Source organism: Falco biarmicus, chromosome 9 (assembly GCF_023638135.1).
Source record: "Falco biarmicus isolate bFalBia1 chromosome 9, bFalBia1.pri, whole genome shotgun sequence".
Lineage (NCBI taxonomy): Eukaryota > Metazoa > Chordata > Aves > Falconiformes > Falconidae > Falco > Falco biarmicus.
This window is the reverse complement of record NC_079296.1, coordinates 39,661,319-39,678,175: the sequence shown is the minus strand read 5'-3', so window position 1 is coordinate 39,678,175 and position 16,857 is coordinate 39,661,319. Positions and strand designations below refer to the sequence as shown.

Genomic DNA, 16,857 nt, shown 5'->3' with positions numbered 1-16,857 from the left:
CCGCTCACCCGGTCCCGGGGACCGAGTCCCCCTCTCCCCTCAGCGAGGACCCGACACAGCCGCCGCGCGCACCCGCGGGCGGGAAGGCGGGCGCTGGGGCGGCGCGAGGGCGGGCGGCGGAGGGGCGGGGCCCCGAGCGGCGCCCGTTGCCCCGGCGACACTGCCCGAGTCTCGCGCGACGCCGAGACTCTCGCGAGTCGCCGCCCGGTGCGGGCCGGGCGGAAGCGGCTGCCGTGTTTACAACCCGCCGGGGCGGGGACGCGGGAGGAGCGGGGCCGGCGGCCGGAGCGGGCGGTGGGGGCCGGCGGCACCGGGAGCGGTGAGCGGGCCGCCTCCGCGCCCATGTGCCCGCAGCCCCCGCCGTCCATGGAAGTGATGGAGGGGCCCCTCAACCTGGTGAGCGCGCGGCCGCGGGGGACAGGGGGGGCGTCCTGTCAGCCGGCCCTGCCGCCGCTCTCGGGCCTCAGGCGGCAGCGAGCGCCCGCGGCGGGAGCAGAGCGACCCCCCTCCCCGCTTTCCGGTGGGTAACCGGACGGAGCAGCGCGACTTGAACAGTAATCGGGGCCCTCTCCGCCCTGCACACCCTCCCCCGCCCCAGCACCTGTTCGGGGCTTGTGCCAGGTCCTGCCGCGGCGGCACCGGGCCCTGACCTGCCCGGCGGGGAGCGGGGCCGAGCGGCTGGCGCGGCCGTGAGGCGGCTTGGGCGGCCGGGGAGAGCGGGCCCGGCGCGGGGGCTGTGCGGGGGAGCTGCCGCCCTCAGGGCGGGAGCAGCGGGGGCAGGACACGGCGCGGGGCTGCCTGGCGCGGCGCGGTCGGACCCCGGCCGGGGGGTTAGCCCGGCCCAAGCTGCAAACACAAGGCAAGTTCTGTCAGGAAACCTTCAGCTGACACAGGCCCTATCTGCTTTAAAGAGTTTGAGGGACTTAGCGGGGCCGCTACTGACTAGCTGCTTTCAGTTTCAGAAGGCGAAACGCTGTAAAATCTTAAATCGGTAATTGCTCAAACTAAATCTCTGAGGAACTTTAACAGGAACACGCCTGAAAAACGCATCATCACACAAGCTAATCAGATTTCAAGCAGCCTAAATGGGTAGGTTTCTGTCACGTAGATGAGCTCTAGGGTCAAGAACGGTTAATTCTCTGCTGCCTTGTGGGTTTTATCAAAGCTTATTTCGATTGTGCCTCAGATGCAGTGATACAGAGAGCATTATTCCCTTAGAAAATGAGCTTTGGGCCAGCAGTCCAATTAGCCAGGAGCAGCACCCCAGGGGTACTGCTGGAGTGCTTCCGGGAATTAGTGTGAGCCAGAAATTGTTTAGACATTGCCATGCAAACCATGGAGGCTTGTGTCAGTTTGGGTTTTAATCAAAGCTTATTTGTTCCCGCTTGGTGTCAGCCCTGGCAAACCCTTGCCTGCTCCGTACAGTCAGGTATTTCTGGACTGTTCTCTCAAGTTTCAGAAAGGCTTGTAAAAATGGCATTGCAGGCCACCCATGGAATTAGGGATTGATGGTGCAGCAGGAAGATGATCTGTTTAGATCTACACTGATGGTGCAGAACTACTCTGGGTATGTCTGCATCATGCTGTCTCAGACTTTTTACTCTGCGTACTGGAATTCTGATTGAAATAGGGAACAGCAGGAGGTAGAAAGCTCTTGTAACTTGTTGATATGATGGGTTTAAAGTCGGACGAACTTGCAGCACAGTAATGCAGGAGGGATAAGCTATAGCGATTTCACAGGCACTATAAAAACCTTCTAAAAAGTATGTCTAGTACATGAGCTTCTAAGGAGAAGATTATTATTGAATATTCACTAGTAAATGGCTGAAAGTAGCAACTTTGTGACAGTAGATATCCCCAGTTAGTACTGTTTCTTAATGAGACCCCCTCACTAAGGATTGTAGGAGTGACAAGAGTATGACTAAAACCTGGTTGATGATCCTCTGACCATGACAGGAATGTGCAGTTACCAGACCTGTTTAGCACCAGGTTAACAATAAAATCAAGACACTTCTGTGTTAACAGATGATACAGGAAAATTATTTATATAGTTTTGTACAGAAAATTACAAAGTTGCCTGCATATATGTTCCGACTCCCTTTTAAGGAGTATCCTGAAATACAAAAACTTCTTGAAACTGCTGCACAATACAGTCGTTAGTACAGGAAAATGACGCGTCTTTTCAGGTTGTGTCAAGCGCCATGAAAACTCTTCATGATGAGCTTAAATGGGTACAGTACTGTAGTTAGAACATGCCTACATTTTTACAAGGACATGAACAGGAGGAACTAGAGTTTTGCAAAGATCTTCTATTTACAGTCCCTTTCTGCAGCTAGTTTCAGGTTTGCAATAACATTCAGGGAAGGTGCCAACCTCCAATATAAGAATGTTCATGTAAGTTTTTGACACTATACAATGTCATGTATTTCACTTGCTTCTCCTATAAATCTCTTCTCTTACCTAAGTCTAGTTCCTGTGGACTGGAGAAGCACAACTTTTTTCAGAGGTGCCAGACCATCAGAGAGGAGGGGAAAAAACCCCAACCAAACAGCCCTCCCCCCTAAACCACAAAGTGGTTTTGAATACAGTAATCATTAGGCCTATTTATCTGCTATGAATGACTCAACTACAAGACATTTTCCTTCTTTCAGTATATCATGGCTTGCTAATTTTTGTGAAATTGTTTTTTCTTTAGTTAAGGCTTCTCATTAGCATTTGCTGTAGTTCTTGGATGTTGCTCTGTCCTGCAAAACTTGTTAATTAGTTGTGTATTTGAGCATCTAGTCTTAGTTACTGGAAAGCATGGATACTGTCCTGATTTTCCTGGGGAGCTGATCTGACAAAAATGCAAATCCTTAGCAGCTTTGCAGTATCCTAATGTCTCCATTTCTCTGTCAACATGTAGCATGCCAGCTGCACTTAATCACTTGTATTGGTGACTTTCAGTTCAGTTATTATTTATATATTTAACTATTTGCTTAGCCTTTCTAATTACAGGTGGCATGCCATACCTTATTGTATTCTGCTGACTTCAATTACATTCTTTTTCGGTTTTCTGAAAGATAACAGTTCCCTCCAAAATAGTATTTTATCTTTATACCTCTGTGTCTTAATGCCTTAAATTATCATTGATATTTCTTTTTCTTAAGTTTAAATATCTTTTTATTTTCCTAAATCAACCGATTTACCTCTGTAGATGACTCAAGACAAATACCTATTTACTTTCCAGAGCTGTTTAAAAATAAATAAATAAATCTCTAACTATAGTGGGTTTTGTTGAATGGAAGTTTTAATTGTTGACCTTCAGGTCTAATGACTTCAATGAGAAATGGACCTGTCTTTTTAAAATTTGGGCTTTGGTTTTTCAGACACCCTTTTTTTTCCTTTTAAAGTTATTAATATTTTTTGTATACCTTCTCTGCCATTGTTGCATGCTTAACAAATAGTCATGCTGAGTATAACCCCATCTTTCCTTCTTTCAACCTTTCTAGGGCTTGTGCTACAATACTAACTGCTGATTTGATTTTTCTACTGAGCTGTCCTCAAGGTATTCGTTGTCTCCAGTGATACTTCATTTAGGAATAAATTGAATCAACTTTTCCCAAATCTGTTGCCATTGTCCGAGTTATGCAAGCCATAGGAAAGTGTTTTGGGGCAGCTCTGATACTTCAGCATCCATTTTGTTTCTTTTTCTTATCCTTTTCTCTCCCTGCCTTGGTGTAATGTATGCTTTGCATTTGATTTTGAAAGAACAGGTTAAAGCCCTGATTCTGATGCTTTTGCTAATAGGGAAGCCAGTTCTTTAGCCCTCCGAATGAAATATTTAGGAACTTAAAATTGGTATGGACTAATTAGAGTCCCTGCACCTGCAGGCAACCATATAGTGGGGAATCTAGTCCAGCTGAACACTTACTTCACACATAATCCAGTGCCATAAACTAAGACATCTCAACATTCTTTAACAGATGAAATCTTTTACTGCAAAAGCACGAAGATAAGTCTCATAAGAAAAGGCACTATGTAAAAAAAGTGCAGTTAAGAGCTGCTCTGTGCTGCCTGCTGTAGGAGCAATTCCTACTGCCATCTGAGTTAGGCAAAGAATTCTGATCACACATCCAGTGGTAATTTTAACCTTGGGTATAGGAGCAAAGGGTACCAGTTAAGAAGCACAACCACACACAGCTGACCATTAGAAGCTTAGAAGTAACACTGTAAACATGAGGCAAATAGTATCAACTGCAAGAACAGACTAGAAAGGAAACTTGCTTGTTGAACGGTCTCCAGCGCGCAGGACCTCATAACTCTGCAGTTATCCTCCCACAGAATATCCTCCCATAACTCTGCATAACCTCAGTATCCTCCCATAGAATATTTGCTGAAGAGCCATACCACCTCTACCTTGTGTTCTTCTTACAATGTAATAGTACTTTGTATGGTTTGTAATAAAATATAGCCCAAAAATCTGGTAAAAATCTGGTGAATATCTATTGCCTAGAAGTTTCTTGAAGTGTAAGTAAACCAGCGTGGAGAGCTGTTGTTTTGATGAAAAACAGAAAGCATGGACCAGTGGCTAGAGTGAGAATAACACAACAAAATGTATATTGCAAAATCTCATGTAATAGAAGCTTTTAATGTTAATGCTATAAGCCAGTGGTAGCAACCATTTCCATGCAAGCCAATCAATGGTCTAATTTAAAAAATGATTTAGAAGTGAGGTGAATACTACATCTACGTAAGGGCAAAATAACAAGCAGAATAAATATGCAAGAGTAGTGGGAGAAAATAGAAAGCATGTGTGAAAGTTTACCAGATACTGAAGGATTTAAACCACATGGGCCAATGTGTTTGAGACTTAATGCCAGCCTGTGCCTCTGTTATTTTGGTTGGAAAAACAGCAATATTATGTTAATCTAGAGAAACATCTACTGAATCCAGTTTGTTTTCTTTCATTGTTGTTTTTTCTTTTAAATAAAAGTTAGCCTCAAAGCTGCTATAATTGCTCTTCCAATCTAAAATGGAAAGAAGAGGCAGATGCACTCAATTCTGAACTCAAACTGGAGAAAACAAGCTTGTAATAATAAAAGTGGAAGTATCATTATATAGACATGCCCAACAGAAAGCTTGTTTTTACCACAGTAGTAGAAGCCCTGTCTGGGTTTTCCCAGTAACAATGTGATCTATATGGGGCCATTCATTTCAGCTAAAGGAAACGTAAGGTGTGAACCCACAGAGGCAGCAGCCTATCTGTCTGAGTAAAGTGACTGGAGGCGTGGAGGTGATGTGTCAGATACTCAGCTGAACAGCCAGATCAGTAATCGCCTCCTTGGAAAAGCTCAACAATGTTTTTATTCAGTCACATAACTACTACTAAAGCATGACACAGAACTGCTCCATGTTGCACACCTAAGAACTTGCAGTGGCTCCCAGTCAAGAACATAATTAGCTAAGCTACAGGTGGTTGATAGAAGCATTATTTCCTCACTGGTGTCTATGCTGTTCGGGTACCTACCAGCAGTGCCTCTCTGCTGTGTCATGCTGGCATTAACGTGTGTAACATCAAGGCATGCAGTTCAGCTCCGAGTAAGCATGCCTAACAGTTTAAAGACCAAAATGAAACCATCTCATAGAGGCCTGAGGAGGCAGCAGAATGAAGTCACAGCTGAAGACTTTCTGCCCCACTTGTTTGAAATCATTGCTCCTGGAATAGTTTGTTTACTGGACTATTTGTTGTGATGATTCAGTTGTCCCTGCCGAGGGGTGGCTCAGTTGCTGTAGCAGCTTGAGCCACGTGGTTGAGGGCTACATATAGGAGCCCAGGTTGTTGTTTATCATCAGGGCAGTCGCACTGTTCTCATTTAGCTTATAACCTCTAATTAGCAAGACCTGTGTAGTACCAGCTGCAGCACTATATATGGGGACAAGAAAAGCATTACCAAAGCAACTGAGAGCTTTAGGTATATGAAATGGCTCTGACAAGCAATTTGAGGTATTTAGTGCTTTTATCATATTAAATGGACAAAAAAGACAATTTGACTGGGCAATAGGTAAAAGGATGTCATGCCTTAATGAAGTTGCAGGTGATCAGGGAAGGAGCTGCAGCTATACCTCTATGGGGTTTTGAAGACTCCACTGAACCTGAGCAGTGTGAATGTAAGTTGGTTTCATTCCAGATCTCTTAATTGCATTTGCATGGTAAGGAAAATCGGACTAACAATTTTATCTTAAATTTGGAATAGGTTGGGAACAAATGCATGGTCAGTTAGAGCTATTCAGTGAAATAACGGTTGGCTAAACAACTGGTTGCTTGTCTGCCCATATATTTAAATTCTAACACTATCACTTACTAGCGAGTTGAACTTCAACATCTTTACAGCTCAATACGAAGTGACTGAGTCTTAATATTGAGAATACATTCTCATGAGAGTTTCACATATTTGTTTTGCTCTATAGTCACACTAACCTGTAATTTACAGTTCAGTCATTGTTCTGTCAGCTTTGCTAAGTACAGGCTTTCAAAGACAGAAAATTGAGCTAACCTGTGGCTAGTGGTCTTGGTTGAGCAGCCACAATGGGTTCTGCCATTTTTTTTGTTTCTCCTTCAGTCACTTCTATCTTTCTCTAAAGAATACAAAAAGTATAAGGGAGCTTGCGTCTGCTAAGAAAGCTACAAGTTACCATTTCTGTAGGCTCAGTGGCAAATATGTTCCCATTATTTAGCATAAGTTACAGTACAGCTCTCTATTATTTTCACTTCAACTGCCTGTAAATACAAGCGTTTTTCATAGCCACCCTGACTTTTATTCATTGTGATTGCACTTTTTTTTTTAATTAAAAAAATGGATGGCCATAGTTTATTCTTGGACCTCTCAGGTCATTTTCCACTTGTATTCTCTCTGCATTCCATTTTTCAATGCATATGCAGACATATGCATGCAAACTTAAGTCCACTATTTGCTGGTAAGAATGGGTTTGAAAGAGACTTCTGTAGGTGTAGCACTGACAGAGGGTTTGTGGGGTGGGGGGTAACAACAGTGCACCACCTCATCCCACCCTTTGTGGCCTGCTGCCGTGAACAGCCACATAGGAGATACTTAGCACTCTTTTGTACAATATGGAAGCAATGCTGTGTGCGCTTTCTGACGCTTCCTTTCTTCAAAATACATTCTTAGAAAAAACAACCCTGTATCCTTAAGGAAACAAATCCCCAAACAGATCCCTCATCTCTTAAAAAATACCTTCATCTTTGCTTTCAGCAGTAAGTGAGCATAGGTATTGATCCTTTCTGGCAAAGATAACCGGTATCCACAGTCCGTAGCATAAAATAGATGGTGTTAGCAGCAAACAGTGGTTTCACTTAAAAAATTTAGAAACTGCTGTATTAGACAGAACTACTTTGTAGTTAGCTTTCCTCAGGCCCCATCATTTTAGCAGCTGTGTTTTCCTGCTTTCATTTGTAACTTTTTTAGCAAGTAATGCACTGTAATCTCTGCTTTGTAATTGTATTAAAATATATTGCTTTCTAGGGAGTCCCTTAAAATGAACAAAGAAGGCTGCAAGCTTAATATCTTGTGCAAGGCTTTGCCAGTGAGGAGCTGTTCCCATTAGGGGAGCAAAGAAACACAAAACACACACAAGCCTACCTGTCTCAGCTACAGGAGGACTTGCAAATCACTGCTTTTAGGAGAGGGTAGTAGACAACCTGTTTGAAAATGAGTGGTACTACATCTGTCTTTTAAAAATATTGTAGGATTGAGCAGGTTTTTTCCTGTTACTCTCCTTTCTGTAATAGCTAGCCATCAACTGGTATCATATGGGAAAACCAGCAGCTTCCCCCCTACCCCACCCCACCCTAAGCTAGGATCACATGGTGGAAGTTGTAATGGTGCACTGTCTGTAGAAAGAAAACTAGCATTTTAATTTTTAGCTTGAGGGACTGGTAAGAGATCTGTCAAGTGGGCCTTATGGCTTCACTTCTCATGGTCTGCAGTCACATCATTGTCTAGTTTATGTTGGGGAAAAAAAGAAGGTGGGTGTTAGTTATTTGGCTTCTAAAGAAAACTCTAGGCAAAGAGGAGATCTGCATTGCTGTTCAGAGGATTGTTTGATTATTTTTTTATTCTGTTGCTCAGAGATTACATAGGTAATGACTTGGGCTAGTTGGGTGGAAAAATCAAATAGGAGCATTTCTCCACCATAGCAGCACAAACTTACAAGTGCAGGTATCATCCCTTAATATCTCAGCTACAGTTGGAAAGTTTGAGGAAAGCTGTCTAGCTTACCTGCTTCTGTAGTTGATCCAGAGTAGTTCCAAGTGATGCAATAAGGCACACACAAATACTTTTAAGAACCAAGTATGCTGGAGCAAGGTGAGGAAGCTTTTTAGCTTGGTCATCCTTCACTCACACCTGCTTCCTTTTACGAGAGTCAAATTGTTATGCCTGCCCATTTGCCTACTGGGAATTCCTGTTTGTCTGGATTGGGAGTGACATCTGAAGTAGTTGTCGACCTGCTTCCCACCTTCAATTCCATAGCTTGTTCATAAATTATAATTACTCTCACGCCACATCCTACATTTATTTCCAGTACTGCAACTGGAGGAGGAAAGAGCAATCAGATATATAAACCCACCACAGTTAGACAGCAGCTGTTTCTGTAATCATCACAGCAGCAAGACCAAAGTCAAAGCAGTTCTGCTTGAATCTACTGGGAACTAGCATAGCAGCTCCAGATTTGTTGGTGTAAACACCTTCCTCTAACACGACATCAGACCAGGGAAAAACTTGAGAGCCATTTTTTCACTTTATGATAAAGAGCCAATTCTTCCATTGCCAGTTTTATAATGGGATACAGGCCACTTATGTATCAATCAAAATAGATTTGCTAACAATGGTTGGATGCTGTGGGGCAAAGTGTAACTGAGCACTAAGAATAAACCAGCAGACTAAACAAGATGTAGAAGCTTATCCGTGATACATGGCTATTAAGCATCCAAGTACTTCTGTTGCAGCTTCATCACTTGCTGCTAGGAAACAGCACCACTAATTTCTTCAAACTGGTGATGAATAATCTGCTATGAAAATGGGAGAAATTCCTCGGTCCTTCCACAATGAGCTAGTTGGAACAAACACAGGGTAGAATAAATGAGCAAATATTTCTTTGTCAAGCTGGCAAGAAAACATACAAAATGAGAAATTCCTCGCTTATGACCAATGGCAAAACACCTAGCTTTCTCACACAAGGCTGTGCTGAAACTGATTTTTCTCTACTGCGGTTCCTGTTGTTTCCACTGGGGAAGTATGTCACTCTGCATCAGAGTAAGATGGCCTGTCATTAATATATTTTGCTGTAAACAGCAAGAAAGGCATTCTGACCATGTAATCCGAGAATCCTAGCTTTTCTTTATGCTAGCATCTCTGGATTGTTGCTTTCTTAATTTTATTCACAGTTAAGCCAAACTTCAGACTCCATTCAGCTTCACTGGGAGTTAATTGAGAATGGAAATCATTTACTTGCTCAATCAAATAACAACTGACTGTCCTCAAATGTTCTGCCTGTGCTTAAGTGATTTGAGTAAGATCATGCTCCAAGTTTAAAACATATGAACATAACCACTGAAAACAATCAGACTCAAATTCTTCTATGTAGGAACTAAGAAATGGAACCAGGCCCATGGCTTGCTGAATTGCTTCCTTAGCTCAGAATTCTGTCTCTAGCTGCCCTGTTTCCTCTTTCCCTGATTTTTCAGACCTGCCCATGCAGTTTGCAGAAGCAGCTGTATCAATACTAATTTATTGAAAAATTGTTTTGCAAGGAGCCCAGCTCAGGTGTTTTTATGTCCATGATACAGCTAATTTGTAACTGGATGAGCTGCCAGGAATAACCAAGGAGATGGCTCTATATGAGCTGATACCGTTTGTTCATTTCAGTAGGAAATAAGTTTATCTTTCTGGCATATGTCATTTGTAGGAGTCCGTAGAAAAAGCCCATAAAATAGATGATTTTCCAATAGAAAACACTTCCTCTTCTGGGATTATTTAACCTCAGGGCAGAAGGAACAGGGAATGCTGACAATGCTCTGAGCATTGAATGAAAGTGAGCAAGAAGATTACAACCAAAATACTAGTTGCGAAGAATCAAGGAGCTGTGGGGTTTTTTAAAGAACATTCCATATTAGCATATAAAATCAGTTTTAGAAAAGCCAAATGTCTAAATGCAGTGATATAAATGGTAGGGATTGCCTAAGAGCAGCTGTTGCCCAAAAGAGTGTTTTCTGCAGAAGTCATTCTCTTCTGTGCTGTGAGCGCTGCTAAAATTCTGGTAGAAAATTGAACTTACTGTAACACTGTAGGTGATAAGTCAGTTTGGAGGAAAAGATGACAAAGAAATTGAGGTGCATTTTGGAACTTACTTTTTAAATGGATGTTAGCCTGAGTATCATGTTAGTCCTGACAGAATCATGTTACGTCCTGTTTGGGTTATCTGACCTTCAATGCTTCTGCCAAGACTGGAGGAGACGGAAAAGTGTGATTCCATAAGGCCTGGAGGGAACCAGCTGTTCTAATGTCTTGGATATGGACAAATGTGTTCATTTTTACGTTGATCCTGGAAGATGCTTAAAGTGAGTCAGTAACGTACATTTACCAACTATCTGAAGTCTGAGATGTTTTATGCCTTTATTTGGGTGAAGGGAGGGTATAAAGAGTTTGTATGGGTCAGAGACAAGGATTACAGAAGCAGATATCAGGCTCTCAGCTCTGCTTCCCCTACAGGTTCAATCAGTATCGACTTGGTAAAGCCTTTCTTTCTTAAACAAAGAAACAGGCAAAAACTTCCTAGAGATTTGGAAGTGTCTTGTGTTGTTTCCCAGAGTCAGTGCCCAGTACCTGATGTCTGTTTGCTTCAAACTTAACATGAAGTAAAGCAGTCATGAACAGTCTGTGCTACTGACAGTCTTGCCAGTTAGTGATTGTAGTCTTTGATATTACATTTCATATTACACAGCTTGTCTTGGAGGAAGGACCATAAATTTCATGTCTTGTAGTAATGGCAAAAAGACTTGCTTCTATGAACGTTGTGGTGCTGGTTATGCAATAGTGTTTTCTCACTGAGCATATGCAAATACTTGCATCAATTGCTTGCTTTCAGCAACATCCTTAGTCTACCTTAGTGGTTTACATTAGTGGCTTACAAACACTAGTATAGTGTTGTTGGACAGCAACAACATGACTTTGGTATCTTTAACTATGGCTGTGCTGCCTCCATTAATTGGTGTAAGCTGCAAACAAAAAAACAAAGATCTTTTGCAATTTCTTCACTCAAGAGGCAAAGCCTCTTGGGCATGGGGCAGCAGAAAATGTCAAACCAGCTGTAAGCTGTAACATAATTCAAGTATCTTGCATTCTGCCAGGTGAATTGCTCCTAAATACTTACAGCTTCCTATGACCTACTGGTCTTTTTACATAACTACAGTAAATACCTGCTGACAAAGGAGAACGTACTTTCTGAGGAACAGTTTCAAAAGGATTTTGTTGTGTACACACCATCTTTGCTGCATTAACAAACTTCAGTTATTTGTGCAGTACAGATTCTTGTAAGGTAGCATTAAAGAAGAAATCAAATTATAAAGCTTGGAAGGGAGTGGGAGAATTGGAATCAGTACAGGTTTCTTAGATATACTGATTACTTTTAAAACAGGTATAACTATTTGTCGGTTAACCCTCATTGATGTAATGCTCTTTTTATTTTAAGGCTCACCAGCAGAGCAGAAAAGCAGACCGTTTGTTGGCAGTGGGAAAATATGAAGAAGCAATTTCTTGTCACAGAAAAGCTGCTGGTAAGTAGGTAATTCTCACATTCCAGCTCTTAAAATTAGTTTCTAGATTTGCGTGCTTCATGTAAGTAGAATATCTAGTTATTTGCAAAATTTTTATTCTTAAAATGTGAATTTGTTTTTCAGTCCAGATCAAGCACCCTTTTGGAAACTTTTTTTCTAATATGAGTAGCTAAAGTCAGGTGTTTCCAAGATTGTTGTGGCTAGGGTTGGTTATCACTGTGAAGGCAGTTCTTGACTGATGGTGAAGCCAACACCTTGTGTCATACACAAATGGCAGCTGGGGACCTGCTGTAAGCCTGTTTCACTTCACACTTTGTATTTTCTTCAATGCTTTCATAGCTGAAGTCACCTGCTTTCTCTATTGATAAAGGAAATACTTAGACAAATGTTTGCTTACAAAAGTTCACTTACTTCCCTTTCCTAATGCCTGAATCAAGAACAGGTGATGAGCTCAGCTTTCCCAGAACTCGAGTGAAACAGCAGATTGCATCACAGGCCTTGACACTGCAATTGACAGCGTCTCTTAAGTGAGACTTTGCATTTACCTGTCCATTTAACTAGTCATGCTTAATTATTTGTGTTGGGGTCCATCAGTTGAATGACAGAGTGGCAACTGCTTGGCAGAAGAAGAAAGAGGAAGTCTTAATTGGTGCAATAAGTAGAACATTTCCATGTGACTGGGCTTGTGTGGAGACAAAATAAATGACTACTCTGAACATCGTAACCTAGATACCAGACATTCCCACTTTCCATTCATAAATACTAGAAAACCCCATAAACCAAGAACCTGATAATTTCTTTGGCATTTATGAATACTCATAGCAATGAGGGGTAGCACTTACATTCTAATATGCAGACTTTTCTGTTTGGTTTCCCTCACTTCATATACCAAGACTAAACCCAAAAACGTTTCTTACCTTTCTTTGTCTGATTCTCTGCCATTATCTTACATCCTTCCAAATCTGGTTAATAATTTCTTGTACCTTGTCATTTTCAGCACTAGCAAGATATGCTCAAAGTTTGAAGTGCTGTTCTGACTGTAAGCTAGCACATTTTCTGGTTTGGAGGGGAAGCTGATGAAAAAAGTGGGGAACTATGGACTATACCCCTTCATCAGGAATATAATTAAAAAGCATGACTTTGTAATGTTGGTGTGCTGTGGACAAGAAGATTTTACTTACCACATTTTGTGTTAAAATGCTTGTATGTTAAAAGTCTGGTCCTTAGCTGTGTTTCTTCCCTTCAGGGGAAAGTTGTTCTTCTGGGACTTTCTGGAAATGGCTGCTGTCCTCCTCTGAAAAACAAACTGGAACAACCTGAGCCATGGGAAGGCCGTAGCATGTATTACATGATCTTAAAATAATTTTTTTCCAGACTTCTGAAAAAAACAGCAGGTGTTTCCAGCCACTGTAACTTGGTAAATACTTTGCCTCTGGGCTGCTGCTTTTATGTGGAGATTCAGAATATGGGAGGTCTGAAGCCTTTTCTTAGCTTTTATGGAAACGTTCAGGTTTTGTAACCCTGTCTTAAGTGTTTATGAATTTTCTCTTCTGCAGCATACCTTACAGACGCTATGAAGCTGACCCAGTCAGAGCAGGTGAGACCAAGTGCAGCAGATACCGAAATTGGCCATAGCTCTGTTGTGTGCCGGCGTGTCATATTGTGCCCTGAACCTCTGTTGCATGTTAGGCTCTGCGTAGTTTTCTGAACCTATGTCAACTGCACCAGGAGTTTTAGAAGTGCAGTGATGCTAGTCGTCTTGGAGCGTTTTCCCAAGTGTGCATGGAGCCGGGGGCAAGAGAACTGCTAACCCATCCAGGGCTTCTCCAACGATAGTTTCTAGTCTGCAACGCATGTTCAAGTAGGTGATAAAACTAATTTAATATTTAACTTTTGCTGTGAGGCACTTAGGCTGTTTTGCTGAGATGCAAAGCTGAGCATCACATCTACAGTCTGTAATTTTGGTTTTACTTGTCCTGACTGGGGGATCTCCAGAACAACAGCACTACACCTTTCCTTAGTCATTGCACAAATCTATCTGTGAATGTAGTAGTGTAGCCTGCTCAGCACTCTTACAGTAGCAGGCTTTGAGTTTAGCCAATATTATCAAAGCAAATAGCCCTTGCAGATCAGACCATCTGCCTTTTCTCCAAAGGGTCATTCTTGCAGAAAAATGGTAGCCTCTTACCCAGGTGGTCCCTGTGAGTTACTAACTACCACACCACCCCCTTCATTAAATATGGCTGAATCATGTGGGACCACATCTGGCCTTGGAGCACTTTTCCGCAGTGCTGGCTGTTATTAATATGTCTACACAGATACCATCACAGAAGCATGCAGATAGTTTGTGTGGTTTAGATTAGGTGTGGCTATGCATGCCAAGTGATTCTCTTCCTTCTTGGTGTTGGTTGTAGGTCAGTTAAGCTCCTAGCGCCTCTGCTCAGAGATATTGTAATCTGGTCGGTGACTTATAAACAAACAAACATTTAGTTCGCAGACCATATGTTAACTCACTCCTTCACAATACCAGTAGTTACGCTAAATTTGGGTGACATACCTGAATGTCTTGCATTGTACAAGGAGAGAGCACTTCTTGTTGGATTTAGTATTTGAATAACAAAAGCTCCTCCCCATCCCTCAGACATGCTGCGATGTTCTTCATGTAAATATTTACATGCATGTGACTACAGTTGTGAATATTCAGGTGGGACTAGGGATCACCATTTAAATTGTTTAATCTTGTTCTTACTCAGGCTCAGCTATCACTGGAATTACAAAGGGATAGTCACATGAAACAGTTATTGCTCATCCAGGAGAGGTGGAAAAGGGCAAAGAGGGAGGAAAAGCTGAAAGCCCAGCAGAATGCTGACAAGGAAATAGCTGCACATCTTCAGACTTCTTATAAACCATCTGCTGAAGACGCTGATGATCAAAACGTACTGGTTCCTGTTACTCAGAAATACAGCCCTTCCACAGAGACACATCCACAGGATATTCAGGGTGTCTTTGACAGGGACCCAGATACACTGTTATTTCTGCTTCAGAAAAAAAAGGAGCCTGTGGAAGCATGTATTGGGAGTAAAGCTCCAAAAGATGACAAAACAATAATAGAAGAGCAGGCAACCAAAATTGCAGATTTGAAACGGCACATAGAATTTCTTGTAGCTGAAAATGAGAGATTAAGGAGAGAGAATAAGCAGTTAAAAGCAGAAAGAGCTAGACTCCAAAAATCTCCAGTAGACAAGGAGCTGGATGTAGATGCCGATTTTGTGGAGAAGTCAGAGTTGTGGGGTCTGCAGCAACACTCAGAAACTTCTTCAGCTGCAACTTGGCAGAAGTTTGCAACAACTGCTGGGAAGGCAAAGGACATTCCAATACCCAACCTTCCCCCACTGGACATCCCATCCCCTGAACTCCCTCTGCTGGAACTCTCCGAAGATATACTGAAAGGACTGATGAATAGTTAAAAAACAGGAAAAAGTGCTCGTTGTAGTTACCCAAACCTATGAAAAGGGAAAACCACCAGGACATTGGTGATCTGAGGGCAGAAACATCTAACACAATCCTACTGTTGGAGAAAAGGCATTAAAGCAACTTTGTTACTGTGAAATACACATCGTATCTGATCTACTTCATAGAATTTAAAGGTACCATAATCGGTATAAGATGGCAAGCTCTTTAGTCTTTCTCCCAGTGTTTCAAACCAAATGACTGCCTGGAGAATGTTTCAAGTAACACAATCCTTCAGGGGTTTAGAGTATGCTATATGTAATAGTTATCTATAATGCCATAAATGATGGTGCAGAACCTAACTGTTACGGTTGCCAGTTGGCTGCCACTTCATATTGAAAAATGCTTTTTAGCAGGAATTTAAACTGTGCATAACTTTGTTAATTCAGATAAGTGCAATTTATACACATCCTAGATGGATTGATGTGCCACGCTCCATATTCCTGTCTGTTTTAACCTCCAGTCAGGAAAGATTTTGATTTCCATTCTGTGAAGGAACCAACTTATTAGTTCTGTTGATGAGGGTTTTTTGGGTTATCTGTTTACATAACTAATCAGGGTGCATCGAATCTAGCTATTGGTTTCTGTATAAAGTGACATTGTTCAAAAAAGAAAAATCTATACTTAAGGAAAAATGCCCTTTTTGTTTTCAGTGATGCATGAATGGAAGTAATTCTAGCTGGCAGTATTTGATTGAAGAAGAAACTGTTTACAGTTTAACCTGATTCAAAAAGGATATGAAAATAAAACCCGAGGTGTTTTGACACTAAACGTGTGTTAAATTTCTACAAATGTTGCAGAGTATGAAAAACGAATTAAGGTTTATACTAACAGTGCTAGTACACACGTACAGCTAACTTCTGTGTTCATCATCCAGCAAATATGGGAAAGCTGGGATGAACTCCGAGCCTTGCCTATACATGAAGAGACTTGTCTAATAGCTGGTTTGTAACCCCTACTTAGTGCCGAATTGTCAGAGGAAGCAGCACTATGGTTTTGCTCAGGGACAGGCTACCTGGAGCTGAACAAACCGTGCTGCCAAGAGCTGTGTGCACCCATTCAGGGTTTTGGTTTCTGAGGAGCGCAGTGCAGCCCTCACGTGCAGCCCCTTTCAGCGTGGGTCAGCCATGCCCTGCCCCTGCACTAGACCGTTACCTGAACCCAAGGCTTTCCCCAGGCAGGGTGTTGCCATGGGTAGTGGAGGCATTAGTTAACTTTTAGCTGTTAGTGATTAATGAAAGGTGTTAAGTGTTGCAAGCTACCTTATTTTAAGTTATTCTTGTGCTGTTATAAAGTAAGCTTGTTTTCTAAGAGTACATTTTTCTTCCAGAGTAGACTTGGAACTGCAGCAAGAACACCTTACTGCTGTGCAGCTTCTCCCCTTAACCTCTGTATACCTGATGTCTCCTGTGCTTGCTTGAAGGAGAGTAGGGACTGGAGGCTAGAAAGCCTATAGAAACAAAGGTAAGACGAGTTCATTAGAGGAGGTCTCTTGTACTGAACTGTAGCAGTAG

The 16,857-nt window shown here is 42.1% G+C and overlaps 1 protein-coding gene across 5 annotated transcripts; it reads left to right on the top strand.

Annotated features, from left to right (window-relative positions):
- The first annotated feature begins 217 nt into the window (after window positions 1-217).
- NRBF2 (nuclear receptor binding factor 2) lies at window positions 218-16,114 on the top strand. Of its 5 annotated transcripts, none has more exons than XM_056351590.1 (4): window positions 218-396; window positions 11,749-11,833; window positions 13,390-13,430; window positions 14,587-16,114. In XM_056351590.1, exons 1-4 carry the CDS (start codon window positions 343-345, stop codon window positions 15,298-15,300), a joined length of 894 nt encoding a protein of 297 aa, XP_056207565.1. In that variant the 5' UTR covers window positions 218-342; the 3' UTR covers window positions 15,301-16,114. The 5 variants fall into 5 exon arrangements, with proteins under 5 accessions (XP_056207565.1, XP_056207566.1, XP_056207567.1 ...); XM_056351591.1 differs by having other exon boundaries at window positions 381-520; XM_056351592.1 differs by having other exon boundaries at window positions 381-520; window positions 11,749-11,841.
- The last annotated feature ends 743 nt before the right edge of the window (window positions 16,115-16,857 follow it).